The sequence below is a fragment of the Tachypleus tridentatus genome, chromosome 1 (assembly GCF_004210375.1).
Source record: "Tachypleus tridentatus isolate NWPU-2018 chromosome 1, ASM421037v1, whole genome shotgun sequence".
Lineage (NCBI taxonomy): Eukaryota > Metazoa > Arthropoda > Merostomata > Xiphosura > Limulidae > Tachypleus > Tachypleus tridentatus.
The window spans coordinates 20,435,530-20,453,598 of NC_134825.1; the positions used below are offsets into that span (position 1 = coordinate 20,435,530).

The 18,069-nt window shown below is 30.9% G+C and overlaps 1 protein-coding gene across 2 annotated transcripts in view; it reads left to right on the forward strand.

The window, feature by feature from the left end:
• The first annotated feature begins 1,485 nt into the window (after positions 1 to 1,485).
• The window catches only part of Sps1 (inactive selenide, water dikinase), a 32,696-nt gene continuing 16,112 nt past the window's right edge, over positions 1,486 to 18,069 (forward strand). The window contains exons 1-6 of one of the 2 annotated variants that reach the window (XM_076488545.1): positions 1,620 to 2,014; positions 3,766 to 3,813; positions 7,037 to 7,140; positions 7,785 to 7,934; positions 12,292 to 12,404; positions 17,868 to 18,058. In XM_076488545.1, coding sequence (XP_076344660.1) covers positions 1,990 to 2,014; positions 3,766 to 3,813; positions 7,037 to 7,140; positions 7,785 to 7,934; positions 12,292 to 12,404; positions 17,868 to 18,058 — 631 coding nt within the window. In that variant the 5' untranslated portion in view covers positions 1,620 to 1,989. Of the gene's footprint in view, positions 2,015 to 3,765; positions 3,814 to 7,036; positions 7,141 to 7,784; positions 7,935 to 12,291; positions 12,405 to 17,867; positions 18,059 to 18,069 lie in introns of both variants that reach the window. The other variant, XM_076488552.1, reaches the window with a different exon arrangement.

The window sequence follows — 18,069 nt, forward strand, 5'->3', positions numbered from 1 at the left end:
ACTCTAACCGATTAGTAAGATTTGTTATTATGAAATAGAATCTGCACCATCATCACAAAGAAAAGGATAAGAAAGAGAGATAGTGTATCACACACAGAATTGAGCAAGCCTGTATGAAATTACTGTGTTATAAATAAAGAAACAACAAAATGCTTATCTGTGATTAATACCTCACATAATTTTAACCATTATGTGTATGCACAGCCATTCTTGTTTTGGATACATCATACTTGCTTCACCACCTTGAAATAACTGAGGGACAAATAACCAGATTAATTAGAAAACTGAACCAGTACAATTACCAGACTGAATATCTTGTAGGCAGGTTCGTAGTGATATAGACAGTCGTGATTGATGACTGATTGATTCGTAATTTGAGGGTCGCACGCTCGAATTTTCGTCCCACTAAACATTCTCGCACTTTTAGCCATAGGGACGTTATATGATACGGTCAATGCCACCATTCATAGATAAAAGACTAGTTCAAGAGTTGTCAGTGGGTGGTGATGATTAGTCTATTACTACTAAATTAGGGATGGCTAGCGTAAACAGATCTCGTGGCCCGGTATTGCCAGGTGGTTAAGGTTCGAATCCCAGTAGCACCAAACATGCTCGCCCTCTCAGCCATGGGGACGTTACGATATGACGGTCAATCCCACTATTCGTAAGTAAAAGAATAGTTCGAGAGTTGGCGGTGGGTGGTGATGACTAGCTGCCTTCCCTCTAGTCTGAAAAATTAGGGACGACTAGCGCAGATAGCCCTCGTAGAGCTTTGCGCGAAATTCAAAAACAAACAAACGACTTTGCTCAGAAAATTGCAACCATTGTGAAAATAAATAACAAGTTCAGAAGTATCGACAAGTTACTTCTTCCAGGAACTGGATCAGAAGTTCAAGTATAGGGAAAAAATCCAAATATGAGACCCGCTATTACGCACAATGGAACAGTTACGTGCATACTTTAATTTTTATACCTAACGCTGTAGTTTGTTTGTTATATGATGCAATCCTTTAACTACTTATTAATCCCGTCTTTGAGAGTGAATAATAATAATAGGAGTTGAACTGATAAATATTCTGCTAGGAAAGTATTTGAAATTTCAGGTTCATTGAATACACGAATCCTTCATTTTAGTCACTTACAAAGCTGGAGATTCTCATATAATTGTCAGAGAATACAAATATAATTACTTTTTCTTTCTTTCTTTCTTTCTCTAAGATAATACATTTGATATTAAATAATAATGCAAACTACCAAGTTGTTAAAATCACAATGCAGACGGTCCCCAAATAATCCTCTTACATGATTGAGAATAATTTGAATATTAACTTTTAAGCTAAGCTGATTAACTGGTGATTAAAATACTGTGTAACTTTATGAGAAAATAAATGCATTTCTTCGAATTACATTCAAAGGTTATCAAATTACATCTAAATACATGAATAAGCCATTAGCTATAGAAATAAGCGACTGAACTCGTAAGGTACATAGTCTGAGTTCCGAGCACTCCCTGCAGGTCACCTTTAAGAGAGTCGGAAACAACGAGCACGCCAGTAGTCAGATGACTTTAAGGCGGGAGCTCTCCACCAATAAGAGTTCGTATAATAACAGACACTGTCTCTTCAACCTTCACAAACAGCAGCCATATTGAAGAGAAAGAGAGGACGAAGGGTTAAACTGAGTTGACTTCAGGGGTCGAATTACAATCTGCCGTTCTCAATAATTTATAATTTTCTTCTTTCATTTGCTATGGGAACTCCACAACAAGTAGCAATTGCGGCAGCTGAGCTTGAAGTTGGAGCGAATTCGACAATTCTTGCCATACGGCGGCCTTTTGATCCAGTTGCCCATGATTTAGACTCTGGATTTCGGCTTACCAAGTTTGCTGATTTGAAAGGATGAGGGTGTAAAGTCCCTCAGGAGGTGCTGCTCAAACTCTTGGAGGGACTTCAACAGGACGGCGATAGCGATGCCGAACAAGCCCAATATATGCACGTGGCCATCCCTAGAATTGGTTAGTTATTTTATTTAAATTATTATAGGTTTTAAACTAGTATTGTAACAGTTATTAGTTACATAACGTTTAGCTGTTTTGAATCTATTAGTATTAATTCAAAATCAGAAAATAGAAATGATTAAGCTTATTCACTAAGCCTATTCCATAGGTTTTAGTAGTATAACTTATAGGGTTGTTCACTGTTGGTGGTGCGTGTAGTGTTAGTATTAGCGGTATTGCCGCGATCTATGTGCAGTTTATTGGTTAACGATTAATGCCATTGATGCTGATGGATATTACAAGAAAGAATTACCAACATTTAATCAAAGATTTGAAAAATTTGCCTAGTATATTGTATCATGACATTACTACTACTAGTGCTAGATTTTACAGCACAGTTGTACTATAATTATTACAATCAACCATGTGGTAATGGTAATATATTACCTTAGAATATTTAGTGTTAGAATAAAGTTAATTTAACTTTTATTTTCTACTATAAATATCTGTCTTAGATATTTTCATAAGTGTTTTTATTCGTTTGTTATGGAGAAGGCAATTCAAGACCACAGGAAGTGGACAAAAAATAGAATGTAAGCAGTAGGACAGACGTAGGTCTTTGTAGTTTATAGTTTAATCAAGGCCTTGGTTATTTGGTATATTACTGTGGTTCTCATTTTTTGAAAAGAAGTGTAGGTTAAATCTGTGAAGTTGAAGTTTTGTTAGTTTGAATTATTTGCAAGCAAGATGCTAGAACTTACTGCCACAGATAACTTGGAAAACTATCAGATGAATTATTTAATTTTCAACATTGCTCTAGAAAGGGATTTTCTGAGTTTTCGTTATTAGCTTTTCATTAAGATTTCTTTCTTAATCAAGCCATTCTGGTTGAAGTTGTGCACTATGACTTTCAGAAGGTATGTGATAAAATAATGCAGTAAAGGTTAAATAAGAAATCTGATTCCTATGATGTTAGGGTGAGGTAGAAATTGGATTGGTAAAACTAATTGTAAATTACTGTATACTTCAGGGTTTATATACAAACATATATTACACAATAGTGAAGATGGAGATATATGTGAGAATAACAAACAAAAGTGTGAAATGCATAGGGCAATGGTAATTTTAATATGTTCACTATTGGGTAGTTAAAATGTATATAACAAGTATAACCCAGTTGTCATAACCCAGTCATCACATATAGGCCAGATTGGAAGGTGAGTGTAATAAATATTGTTCTGATGGTAATAACATCTCGTGAAAAGAAACTGTATATATGAAAAAAAGAAAGCATAAATACTAAAAAATGGTATTTCAATATCTCTCTTCACATGGCCTTTTATAACGACTTCCTATTGAACTTTTTTGGTATCTGCTATGTGCGAAGGCAGACCAGTCTTGTTTGAAAAATAAAATGGTCTAATTTGCATCTGACTGCTACCATTTAAAGTTTTAATTCTATGTTCCTTAGCCTAAGTATTAACTCAAATAGAAGATAATATATTAAACCTATCCATTTCCTTAATAATTCTGAATAAATTTTAATGTGGTCCTTATAACCCTTTATATCTAGAGAGGAAATAACTTAAGGACAACCCTTGCATCCAAGAAATAATCCTAGAAATTTTCCTTTTGAACCCTTTCTGATATCTAAATGTCCTTCTTTAAAGTATAGAGCTGAAAACTGAACACTACTCCAGGTGAGGAATAACCAGAAATCTGTACAAATAACCTCCTTTGACATGTATTCATTATTCTTGTATCTATAGCTCAACATTCCTTTTGCTTTCTCACTGACAGCAAAATTGCCCGAAAAAGTAAGTTACATCTCGATAAAAGTTTATTGTAAGATATAAATGTTTTATAAATATTGCAATACAGACTGTTAAGGTTTACACTTAACTGTAGAAGTCAAGGAACCTCTACTAATTCCAGCTAAGTGTAGAGTAGATTTGTAAATTTAGTTACTATATATTAGCAAGTAAAATCTCTGATTCTTGCTTAATACTAAATGTTTTATTTTAAAGATTTACCAATATTAAATGCAAGAGATTTGGAAGTGTAAAAGTAATAATAACTAATACAAACATGTATTTACGTGCACTTTATACAATATAGGTGCCTGGCAGTAATTTGCTATTTGGAATTGTATGGACAGAAACAATTACTGTGGTTGGTTGATAATATGGATGATTTCTTAGCTCTTATTATTGCTGTGTATTTTGTATGATTCAGGGCAATTCAAAGAGAAACTAGATGTTATGACATCTTGACTCATTTCATGTTCACAAAACTAAACATTTGTATGTGTATCTGTGAATATTTGTTTATGAAATATGTCAACAATTTAACCTAAAATAAATGTAAAGTAGTGACCAGATAATATTTACTTTCTTTCATTTCTGTTAATAATATAATTTTCTATTGCGTAATAAAATGATGAAATGAGGTAATATTTTTATGTAATTGAATAATGGGCTTCTGCATATATTTTAAGTTGTGTATGTATTATTTCATTAAGTGTGATAAGGTAACTGAAAAAAAGTTTGTTCTCAACAGTGTTACTATTCAAAATTAGTAGAACAGATGTATCTTTCTAACCGTGTCAAGATTAGTAGAATAACTGTATCAAAATTAGTAGAACAGATGTATCTTTCTAACTGTATCAAAATTAGTAGAACAGATGTATCTTTCTAACTGTATCAAGATTAGTAGAATAACTGTATCAAAATTAGTAGAACAGATGTATCTTTCTAACTGTATCAAGATTAGTAGAATAACTGTATCAAAATTAGTAGAACAGATGTATCTTTCTAACTGTATCAAGATTAGTAGAATAACTGTATCAAAATTAGTAGAACAGATGTATCTTTCTAACTGTATCAAGATTAGTAGAATAACTATCAAAATTAGTAGAACAGATGTATCTTTCTAACCGTGTCAAGATTAGTAGAACAGATGTCTCATTCTAACTGTGTCAAGATTAGTAGAACAGATGTCTCATTCTAACCGTGTCAAGATTAGTAGAACAGATGTCTCATTCTAACCGTGTCAAGATTAGTAGAACAGATGTCTCATTCTAACCGTGTCAAGATTAGTAGAACAGATGTCTCATTCTAACCGTGTCAAGATTAGTAGAACAGATGTCTCATTCTAACCGTGTCAAGATTAGTAGAACAGATGTCTCATTCTAACCGTGTCAAGATTAGTAGAACAGATGTCTCATTCTAACCGTGTCAAGATTAGTAGAACAGATGTCTCATTCTAACCGTGTCAAGATTAGTAGAACAGATGTCTCATTCTAACCGTGTCAAGATTAGTAGAACAGATGTCTCATTCTAACTGTGTCAAGATTAGTAGAATAACTATCAAAATTAGTAGAACAGATGTATCTTTCTAACCTTGTCAAGATTAGTAGAACAGATGTCTCATTCTAACCGTGTCAAGATTAGTAGAACAGAAGTCTCATTCTAACTGTGTCAAGATTAGTAGAATAACTATCAAAATTAGTAGAACAGATGTATCTTTCTAACTGTATCAAGATTAGTAGAATAACTGTATCAAAATTAGTAGAACAGATGTATCTTTCTAACTGTATCAAGATTAGTAGAATAACTGTATCAAAATTAGTAGAACAGATGTATCTTTCTAACTGTATCAAGATTAGTAGAATAACTGTATCAAAATTAGTAGAACAGATGTATCTTTCTAACTGTATCAAGATTAGTAGAATAACTGTATCAAAATTAGTAGAACAGATGTATCTTTCTAACTGTATCAAGATTAGTAGAATAACTGTATCAAAATTAGTAGAACAGATGTATCTTTCTAACTGTATCAAGATTAGTAGAATAACTGTATCAAAATTAGTAGAACAGATGTATCTTTCTAACTGTATCAAGATTAGTAGAATAACTGTATCAAAATTAGTAGAACAGATGTATCTTTCTAACTGTATCAAGATTAGTAGAATAACTGTATCAAAATTAGTAGAACAGATGTATCTTTCTAACTGTGTCAAGATTAGTAGAATAACTATCAAAATTAGTAGAACAGATGTATCTTTCTAACTGTGTCAAGATTAGTAGAATAACTATCAAAATTAGTAGAACAGATGTATCTTTCTAACCGTGTCAAGATTAGTCGAACAGATGTCTCATTCTAACCGTGTCAAGATTAGTCGAACAGATGTCTCATTCTAACCGTGTCAAGATTAGTCGAACAGATGTCTCATTCTAACCGTGTCCAGATTAGTAGAACAGATGTGTCTCATTCTAACCGTGTCCAGATTAGTAGAACAGATGTGTCTCATTCTAACCGTGTCCAGATTAGTAGAACAGATGTCTCATTCTAACCGTGTCCAGATTAGTCGAACAGATGTCTCATTCTAACCGTGTCCAGATTAGTCGAACAGATGTCTCATTCTAACCGTGTCCAGATTAGTCGAACAGATGTCTCATTCTAACCGTGTCCAGATTAGTCGAACAGATGTCTCATTCTAACCGTGTCCAGATTAGTCGAACAGATGTCTCATTCTAACCGTGTCCAGATTAGTCGAACAGATGTCTCATTCTAACCGTGTCCAGATTAGTCGAACAGATGTCTCATTCTAACCGTGTCCAGATTAGTCGAACAGATGTCTCATTCTAACCGTGTCCAGATTAGTCGAACAGATGTCTCATTCTAACCGTGTCCAGATTAGTAGAACAGATGTGTCTCATTCTAACCGTGTCCAGATTAGTCGAACAGATGTCTCATTCTAACCGTGTCCAGATTAGTCGAACAGATGTCTCATTCTAACCGTGTCAAGATTAGTCGAACAGATGTCTCATTCTAACCGTGTCAAGATTAGTCGAACAGATGTCTCATTCTAACCGTGTCCAGATTAGTCGAACAGATGTCTCATTCTAACCGTGTCAAGATTAGTCGAACAGATGTCTCATTCTAACCGTGTCAAGATTAGTAGAACAGATGTCTCATTCTAACCGTGTCCAGATTAGTCGAACAGATGTCTCATTTTAATCGTATCATTTGATTTAGGGATTGGGATGGACTGCAGTGTTACCCCCTTAAGACATGGTGGATTATCTTTAGTCCAGACAACTGATTTCTTTTATCCTCTTGTGGAAGATCCATACATCATGGTATGTTTAGTTTTATTTAGGATAGTTGTTCTGCATTATCTCAGTTTTGTATTTCATCCTGCAGATAATATTTGAGTCAATAAAACATACCTCACGAATAGTATTTGTGTGGATGATGTTGGTTGTGTTTTTTTGTTGTTGCTGCTTAAATGTAAATAAATCTCCTGAATGTATTTTTAAAACATAAATGAAATTCTTCATTGTTGTTTTATCTGAGTGACATTTTATCAAGAGGAACTGTGTAAAAACACGCACAAGTCAAATATTTAAAATGAAAAGTAGTTAGAAGTGAATATTTTTGGAAATAAAAATTAGAATGAAGTGTAAAAATCAGTTATGAACATTTTAAGTTTAAAAAAATTGGTATAAAATGTTATTAGTGTGTTCACCCTTTAGAATGCAGTTCAAATTATACATTATTTTAAAATATTTTACTTTTTATTCACATTTCTTATTGATAAATAAAATATTCTATATTATTTCAACTAATTAGTGTTAGTAACACTTATGCTACTTTGCATGTTGAATAACAAGTTTAAAGTTGCAGGTTTTTGGTGTTAATTGGAGTATTTTAAGTGTATTAAATTATTTACAGTTGACATTATCATCTGACCAAATCATCTAACTGGCAAGTGTTTTTGTAGGGCAAGATTGCCTGTGCCAATGTTGTTAGTGACCTGTATGCTATGGGAGTGACAGAATGTGATAACATGTTAATGCTGTTAGGTGTGAGTACTAAGCTGTCAGAAAAAGAGAGAGATGTTGTTGTTCCTCTCATGATGAGAGGTTTCAAAGTGAGTATTAAAAATATGAGTTTAGCTTCTTCATAATAGTTGTCTTTCAATAGTTCACTGACTAGATTTTTATGCTATGACATTCCTCTTGTATATGTTTTAGGAAGCTTTCTTACAGTATCACAGTTCACTTATGAGTATTCTAAAACTTTGCCAAGTCTTGTGGATGGGTCAGTGTTCCTTGACAGTACAATATAAGTTGTGTAAATTTTTCCAAACCTGTGGTAAGTAAATTTGTAAGGGTACACAAAAACCTTTTGAAAAACATTACCAAGAAGGTGGACCCACCCTTCAAATTTGAGAGTATTCATGGTGAGTTACTAATATATTTTATTAGCCAGAACTCGTACATTACAAACCCACCTTTTGAAATCTTTGTTTTGATATATCTTTTCATTAATATAAAGCACTTTTAAGGTTTGTTTTTCTTTACACATTGTATATAACTAGGGTATGTTTCTGGTTCAAGCATTGGAATATATGTCATATTGTTGACCAATTAAAACAAATACAAATATTATAATCTTTGCATCAGAGTTTGCACTTTGATGTGCAAATCGTTTTATTTATATTGATTGGAAAAGTGCATGGCAAGTCTGAGTACAAGTTTTTCTTGATATCCAATAATTTTGTTTCTAGACCGTTCTTTTAAAGATAATATCTTGATGTTTTGTGTTGAATATTTGAACAATACTGATTCTGACAAATAAGAATGAATATTTTAATTGACAAACTGATTGTAGTTTCCAGTTGCTTGATGTCAAGTATTTTGTGTTATGATTTTAAAGAGAAGCAGCTAGTGAATAAGTTTCAATATGATATATTCATGACCTTCAACTGTATCTTCCTCCCTAAAAAATGTATTGTTCCTAGCATGTTGTATCTGTACAGATATCTTCACCTTTTAATACATGGTTAAACTAATAAAGCAGTGTGTCACACATTTTATAGGTTTTTAAAATTGTACTGTCAACTTCCTTTTAGTTCCTATAATTAAAATATTAATTAGTATCTTCCTCCTATTATACCATACTTCCCTTATATAACCTAACATTCAATTTCTTCTAAAACAGCTCAGTTAATAATCAAAAGTTCTATATATATATCCCTGGAGCTGTAATAGTATTGTAACTTAAATTTCTTTAACATTGAGGTTAAAACCAAAATTTTAATCTCTGTAATGGTCACAAACATTTTTTATGAATGTTAACTGTTTAAAGAAATGGTTTTTACTGATTCTCACTTCTGTGGACATGCATGTGGACTTTCTGTAAAATCCTTTGTTTTAGTCTTTAAAACATACTTTAAATTTCCAAATTTATATGTACCATGAAACAAGCTTTTTAAATTGTCTAAATTTTACCTGCTTCAAATTTTAAATAAGTAAAGAAATAATAAAGCATGTCATTGTTTTTTTACTGTTTAAAAATAAACCTGTTAGCAGGAATGTTTTTATTTATAAATGTAACAGTGAAAGCAGTAATCTGTATTAATTTTTAATCTTGTAATGCATTTCAGTAGAGCAAAAAATATTTTCACATTTGAATATTATTAAGGTAATATATTTTAATGTGTGTAGTTTATCAAATGTAATTATACAAGTTCTACTGTGTGATTTGTTAACTTTTTAAATGCCACCTTTTATTATATCATTATACATAATGTTAACAAGTTGATAATTTACACATTTTAAGGTGTTATAATTACAATATAATAATTAAAAAAATCATTTGACAGTATAACAATATCTCTGCATCATGGTAACATATTTTCAACTTTACTAGAAAATTATTTCACAATAATTGTTGAATATTTTGGGGTGGTTCTGCAGTTTACTGAGTGCAAAATTGCCCCACTGAATTAAAAACAAAACATAGAAGATATATTCATAATAATTTTATTACAATTATTTTTAAACAAAATACTTTAAGTTTATACACCAAAAGTTTTATGTTAATTTGTATTTCAAAGATAAAATTGGATTGCTAATTTTTCACTTTAAAGTTGATTTCAGTGCCCTTTGAATGACATTGTTTTTGTATGAATGTACATCACTATTTATAATCTTCTGGGATGCAAATAACAGTCTTGAATCAAATAGAATCAATATGAGCTACATAACACTGCTAGAACTGTTATTATAACTATTTTAGCCAATTATGTAATATCTTGTATGTTAGCTCGGGAATATAATAGGCTATGGTACAAGTTTTTTTTTTGGTTGTCAACTGTGTGAACCAGTAGAAGTCAAGATTTCTAAGAGTTAACTTCAAGCAAGTTAACTTGGTATTGGAGAAAGGGATCTTTTTAGAACAATGGTTTTTGAATAACTAAAACATCCAGATTTATATCTGTAAAGTTTGCAAAAATTCCTTCCTTCTATCTTAACATTTAATTTAAATATGACAAAAAAGGATATTTGGTACCATGAAGTTAACGCTTATTTTCCAGGGAGCTTGAGTGCAAAAAAAATGACATTTAAAGATAACTGAAATAGTTCTTTTGTGAATATTTGTATTGTTATTTAATAAATGAAGTTTATTTTGTAAAATAGTTTTACTCTGATATAGACCAGAATGTAATTGACAAGGTTGTATCAGGTATAATATTGTGTAATTGTGAGCTAGTAATTTAGTCAGTTTAATCTTAACTTGAACATTTTGAAGAAAAGAAACCAAAAAAATAAACTAGGATTTTTTATTTTTTTACAAAAAATTTATTGCTACATTGTTAGAATCTATTGCCGCATGGTTAGGATTTCTGATGTTTTTTTTTGTTGACAGGAAGGGTTATATAGTATTTTAACCATACATACATTAAACTTATATGAACACTCAGGAGATGTATGCAAATATAAGAGAGTAATTGAATTTCATGACAACTGTTTTATTATTGTGACTTGAACTAATTTAATTAAAGACTTGTAACTTATGGTTCTGTTTACTTTTGTAAACAAAGAACCATCTGGCCAAACCGAAATGCAAGACATTTTGTTTCATGAAAGTACATTTAATTTCTAAAATAAACATGTTTCAAGGGTAATTTAAACAGTTATATTTATATAGTACTTTCGTTGAAATGTGTTCAAGTTCGGTTATTAGAAATTGTATTATATTTATACCTTTTTCTAATTATGGCTTATCAAGTTAGTTACACATTGTGCTCATGCAAGGCTGTATTGAAATGGGCTTGGATTCTAGTGTAAGAAATTGATAAGAAGGCCACTGTCTCTTATGTGGTCTTTGTGTTAGTTTTATAATCTGAGTATAATTACAGTAGGAAAAGGAAAGCATTGAAAAGAAAACAAAATCATAATATAAATTAATTTGAAACAAGCTTAAAACATCTGGAGGTGTACAGAGAAATCCTGATTAACAGTTGAACAAATGTGAGCTGTTTCTGTTTTTGGTTTCTAAATAATTTTTATTTTTGTGACCATAACATGATGATTAGTGGTCTTAAGATAAGAACAAAGTTTATAGTAAACCTAAAACTTTATTTTAAACATTCACAAAGGTGTAGAAACACAAGAGTAAGTAAAGTCTTGAAGAAAGGGAAGTAATTTTAATTCCTTTTTCAAACAAACATTTCACCAAGAAATCTTTAAAATTTACAGAGCTTAGAATTCATACAAATAATATAAAAGACGTCCTACCATATAGGAACTATATACTTTTTGGAAAGTTAATCATGAGTTTTGGGTCGTTTTGTCACTTAATTTTTACTGGCACCAGTCAGAACATTTGTCTGTTAAATTGTCAGATATAAGTATTTGAAAATATCTGCTAGGTGCATTGAATCAATACATTCAGGGCTCGTAGTGTTTAGTGTATTTTAGAAAGAAGTATAATATACCAAATATAGGTTGTAAAGCTGGAAACATTTTGGTATTTATCTGTGAGTTATAGCTGCTTAAACGTCCTGTTTCTGCAAAGCTACATAAGTATTATTTAATTGGACTTTATATTTTATTGTATATTTAACTACATGAAAGTAAGAGTTATTAGATAACCCATTGAGTAGCTTTATGCTTGATTCAAATCAAAGCATCTCAGAAGCTTGAGAAACAGGTTTATTGACTAACTGATTTTGAGTGATTATCATCTGTATTTTATTTTTGAATTATAAAAGAATCTTGCTGTTGTAAATCATTTAGAGCACCATAATTTTTTCATAGATCATCAAATAAGCATTTAATTAAGTATATTTTTGGTGTTAATGAGTGATGAGTTAGATGAAACTTTTTTATTGGTTGTAAAAATGTAACTAAATAGTTATCTTGTTCCAGTTTTACTTGCACCTAATTTAATTTTTCTACTCTCTAGGACAGTTCTTAGTAATCTTTTATTGTTTTTAGGATTGTGCCTATGAAGCTGGTTGCAACGTTACAGGTGGTCAGTCTGTGTTGAATCCTTGGCTCACAATAGGTGGTGTTGCTACAAGTGTTTGTCAACCAAATGAGTTTATTATGTGAGTGCTTCAAAATGTTTGCATGACTTAAAATTTATTTGTTTATTGGACAAAACTTAATTATTGTGAGAATAATAAGTATTTTAAATAAAAAGCATTTGGACTTGCATTTAAGTTTTGAGAAGAAATTAATGGATGAATGAAATAAAGTTTTTTTGTTTTGTAAAGGGATTCTCACTTTAATTATGATGATTAACAATAAATTAAGGGCTGAATAACTTGGAAACATTTTGTGAAAATTTCTCAATAGTAATCGGCTGTATTATGCTTTCAAACTATAGAGTTTATGATTATAAAGATTATAATGTGATTGTGTGTAGTGAATATATCCAGTACAATTTTACAGTAATTCATCAGAAGTGACTTTTTTACTTGATATTGTGTAAAACCTCTACGTTTATTGAAACGTTATTATAAAATATTATTTTATATCTGTACTTACTAAAGTAACAAGATACTGATGTTTTGTGTAAACATACAATGATGAAAAAAATCAATTATATTGATTTAAAATCTGTTTTTATATTTAGAAACAACTTAAACTGATTTGAGGTAATTATTTATATTTTGTTGTAATTTGGGGAATGGTGAAAATTATAAAATTGTTTTATGCCCACCTGTGACACAGTGATATGTATTATGGGCTTGCACATAGCCTATTGTGTGGCTTTGTGCTTAATTCCAAACAAAGAAACTTGTGTTTCACACACACACACACACACACACACACACACACACACACACACACACACACACAATAATATATAAAATAAATGCATTAAATGATTACAGTCAAGCTTTTTCCAAAGCAACAAAATGAGATTTAAAATGCTGTTTTGAACAGTAATGTTGCTACAACTGTTAGTATGTTGGACTGTAAATCGAAGTCTATAATACACATCCTGTTACTCTAAAATTGTGCCAGCACTTAGGGACCATGGATGTGTTACAAGAGAGGGTTACTGTTGATTTGAGCAACTGTTTAATAGCTTTGCACAAATATCCAAAACTAACACTCATTATTAAATTTGTACTTGTGAACTACAGTATTAGCTAAAAGCCATGTCCTGTTGGATGTGATATTAAATGTATGATTATGGCTGATTTCATAAATCTTGGCTACTTGCACATTGAAATAGTTGTGTGTGTAACACTTTCCATTTGTGTTAGTTTATAATAGTTAAAATTATAATATTATATAATAAACTTAAGTTCATTGATTTAAGCATGTTTCTTTTCTTTCTCTTGTCTTCTTGAACAGTTAAATTTTCCATCTGATGGAATCATTTGGTTACTTGTATTTAACTTCTTTTACTAGTTTTAATATTTTTGTTGATTATAATGTACTTGAAAGTGAAACTTATGTTTTATAGAAACTTCTGTTAGGGTTGAGTACATCAATGTCATTGAACCCTTGAGCTGCAATTATGTCTGTTTGTGTGATGTAAGTAATGTGAAAATAATAAACTAATCATAATTAGTGTTTGTGATTACTCTAACAAATAATGAGTTACAATTATATTGATTAATGTCCCAAAAATGATCTGTTGATTAAAACTGGCATTCTCAGTTATTCCAACTATGAAAGTTATACATGAGGATAATTGATTATTTGAATGTAATCTATGAATTGGCCCTACAATTATTATATTCCACTGATCACCAGCTCTACAGATATCATATTATAACGTGTGAAACAGTCAATATTTATATTTACATATATGAGGAATTTGGAAGGTATCTATAAATACTGGAAAAGTTTCTTAACTATGACAAAAACACAAAACTTAACAAATATAAGATAACCAGATCAGAACTAAAGGAGATCAAACAAGAAAATGTTTCTCAGATCTTGGTTTTTTGTGACTCTCATTGATGTCCCATACTGTGCATAAGATTGACTTAAAAGGATAAACAAATAAGTTAACTACAACGGGCTTAACTACCTGCTAAAGGACGTACAACAAAAATTGGTTTTTATTTTTCTTCTAATCTGATTCTAAAGCTGTAAGCAATAACACCAGTTGAATTGCATTCTGGACATTTTTTTCATCCATAATCATTTCATCTGATTTAATTTGGAAGCTGTTTATTCTTGGCAAACTTTGGGTAAATTTATGTAATTTTAGTGTGCAGTTTTGTAAATCTGAGAACGCTACCTTTAAATTACATAGAATGATTAAAATCTATTTTTACTTAAATTTTAAAGTACGTAATTCCTCATATTTATAAACTTCTAAATTACATTAATGTCAGTGAAATAATATCAACTGATCAGAATTATTGTTTGTGATTATTCCAACTATCTGAGTTTTATGTAAGAATAATCAGTTAATGGGCATTACAGTTAATCACTTGGTAAGTTCTACAAAGTTCATAGTTTTAACTACTTTTGATTTGCAAACAATCTGTTTACATGTACTATAACACACACCATGTTTCATTTACATTCATACATGTGATAAAACCACTGCACTGTGGTTTTGAAAACTTTAATGGCTTAACTTTTAATCTTAATTGTGTATCTTGTATTATCAAGTAATCTGTGTATCCATGCTTGCATTTGGTGATTGGTCTTGTCACTTCTACATTGTAGGTTTGCTAATATTCAATACAGCTACAAAGTTAGTAAGTGCTACCTTGCATGTATCCTAGGGTCTAAAATATTTATATTATTTTAGCTCTTTTCACATACACAGCAGTTATCATTGAAATGGATGTAGAAGGTCTTGTATACATAATTATTTTACATAATAACTGCAAGCATAATAATTGTTCTTTGTTTTTAAGGTAAATGTTCAGTCTGTACTATGAAGTAAAACTTGAGATTCTGTTAAATGGTAAATACAGAAGATTGTTTCCAGGCATAAGCTAGGAGTTAGGGTCGTGATATGGATTGTAGGGTTCATGTGATACCTGTTGTAAGCATGCAATAAAAGTGACAGTCAGTCCCATTATTGGTATAAAGATTTATACAAACCATTTTCAGTGGCAGCTGCTGCTATCCTTGGTAGGCAATCCAAACTTAAATGTTTTTGACATGGTCATTTAGTCTGTGTGCATAATGTGCTATTTTAATTAAAATTCCAGTTTTCAGAAACATTTATAAATATGCAATATCGGTGAACCTGTACAATATAATGACAGTGTCGTAAAAGCAAATAGTACCTAAATTAATGTAAAATAAATTAAGAAAAGAAATAGGCATATACTTAGCACACATATTTATCAAAATATATGTAAAAGAATAAGTCATAGAATATTCTATGGTTTAGAATAATATCACATGATGCATCTAAAGTTGTTATGAAAATCAAGTTGTCTTCACCAGTGGTCTCAGTTGACTTCTGAAAAGTATGTTACAACTCTGATTGGCCCAACTTTAAACAAGAATGCATTTAACAACCATTGTTTTCCAGATATAAAATCACACTCTTGTGGTCTCTTGTCTGTTTCAGAAGAGTAATAAAGACTGAACACTAGGTCCAAAGAAGTCTGTGAACAAAGCTGGTGAATTTTATGAAGATAAGGCTTACCCAGTGATAACCCAGCATTTAATTTCATCTAAAAGTCTGATATTTTCGTGTACTGAATTTCTTCAAACTTGCCTTTCAAATGGCAGAAATATTGTATTATACATGAAATTAAGTTACTGTAGTTCTGATGGTAAACTCTATGTCCATGCAAGTCCTTATTATCAAATCACCATATGAAACTGGTAATTTAAGTACAATGAATCATATGAATTTAAATTATTTTACTTGCCTAGCTTGGAAATCTGTAATTGTTTGTTTATGATAAAGTTTCTTAAGTATTTACCATGTTGATTAGGAAAAACTTAAACATTGTCTCAAGCTTTTCCTTTTTACATTACAGTAAGTGATGTGATTAGAACTTAAGGTAGTATGTATAATGTTCTATATATTTGATAGTAACATCCTTATAGGCAACTACCAAGATTTGACACTTAGTGTCTTGGGAAAAACTTTGCAAAAAGTAAAACTGAAAAAGACCATAGAATCATGCAAGTTATAAATTATAACACATACTTGAACCTGAAAAAGACTCCATATGCAACACTTAACAATTCCAATTTGTATTTTTTGTTGGGACAGTTGTTTTAAATATTGGTGTTAAATATATACGTAAAATTATTCTTGATGTTCGTGTTTTGGATTTTATTTAAAGTAATTTGTTATATTTTCATAAATTAAGTATGGACATTAAAGATGTGATTTTATTCCAACAGTAATTTTTTATAATCAGTAATGAATTTGGTGTTACATCAGTTGTTAAGGTGCTAATTTATATGAAAAAAAAATTAAGCAACTGTCATTTTGTGATACCACTCTTATAATGTCTCAGTTATGCCAAATATTTTCAATATTTTTCTCTCTCTCAAGTATTTATAAATGCATATTTATATATATGAATGTAATATATAGCTTTGTAAAAGAATGTGTGTCAGCAGAGTTGTCTTTGCATGTTTGGATCTTGCGAAAAAGTGTGCTGGAATATAGATTAGGCCTAAGGTTTACATGTTTGTTCTAAACATGCTCTTGCATTATAGGGGTATTCTAATAGTGAGAGCCATCTCAACATGGTGGCTTGTCCTGCTAATAGGTTAACCTCTCTTTAGGCAGTAGATTAGAATTAGGATTGAATCTATCTGAACCTGGGCATTTAGCCCATTTATCATGTAAAATGTTCCGATTCAGAATTACTCTTACTTAATGTTGAAAAATTAACAACAATTAGAAAAGTAACTTGTGATAAAAACATTTTGTACATCACTTGAGGAAAATGTGTTCAAATTCAGTGTTTGAATGCAATTAAATATCATGTGTTTTTAAAAGCACAGACATAGATAAAATACTAAATGTTGCATGTATTTCATTTCACCTCTCCCAAAGTATTGTAGACATTAACTATTTTTGTAAGATGTACTACTCGGTTGTAAAGTGTGTGAAAAAGAAACCAATTAGTCCATGCTGTGATTATATAAATTACATCAACATTTACTTTGTTAAATTTTCTTTTTTGTTGTGAATCTTGGGTCTTTTGTCAGTCTTTATCAGGAAATTATACTTGGGTATTCACTATGTGTTCCAATATTGGACATGGTCATAACATAACAAGTTGGCCAGAAGAAATGTCCATATTAATTGTTCAGTCAGCCTGCATTTCTGTCCTGCATCCAGTGAAACAGTGTTTCTTTTCAGATGCTGTAGCAGTAATAGCATGCATTTCAATGTTGTATACCTTGGCATTAGCTTAAAACTGCTTTACAATGCTACCATATACCAGTTATGTGCTTTTGCCTGCTAGTTAGGTTTACAATAACCACTTTTCATTAATATCTTCCCTTTTTTATTAACAAAAAATATAAATAACAACTACTTAATTTGTGTATTCTGTAATTAAGTGTTTGCATTTTTTGTGCATAAATATTTTTTTTCATAGCCCTAATGATGCAGTAATTGGAGACGTACTTGTGCTTACCAAGCCCTTGGGCACTCAGGTAGCTGTTAATGCTTACCAGTGGCTTGAACAACAGGACAGGTGGAATAGAATCAAACTTGTGGTAAGTGAAGATGATATACGGAAAGCTTACCAACGAGCTATGGACAGCATGGCAAGGTTGAATAGAACAAGTAAGTCTCAT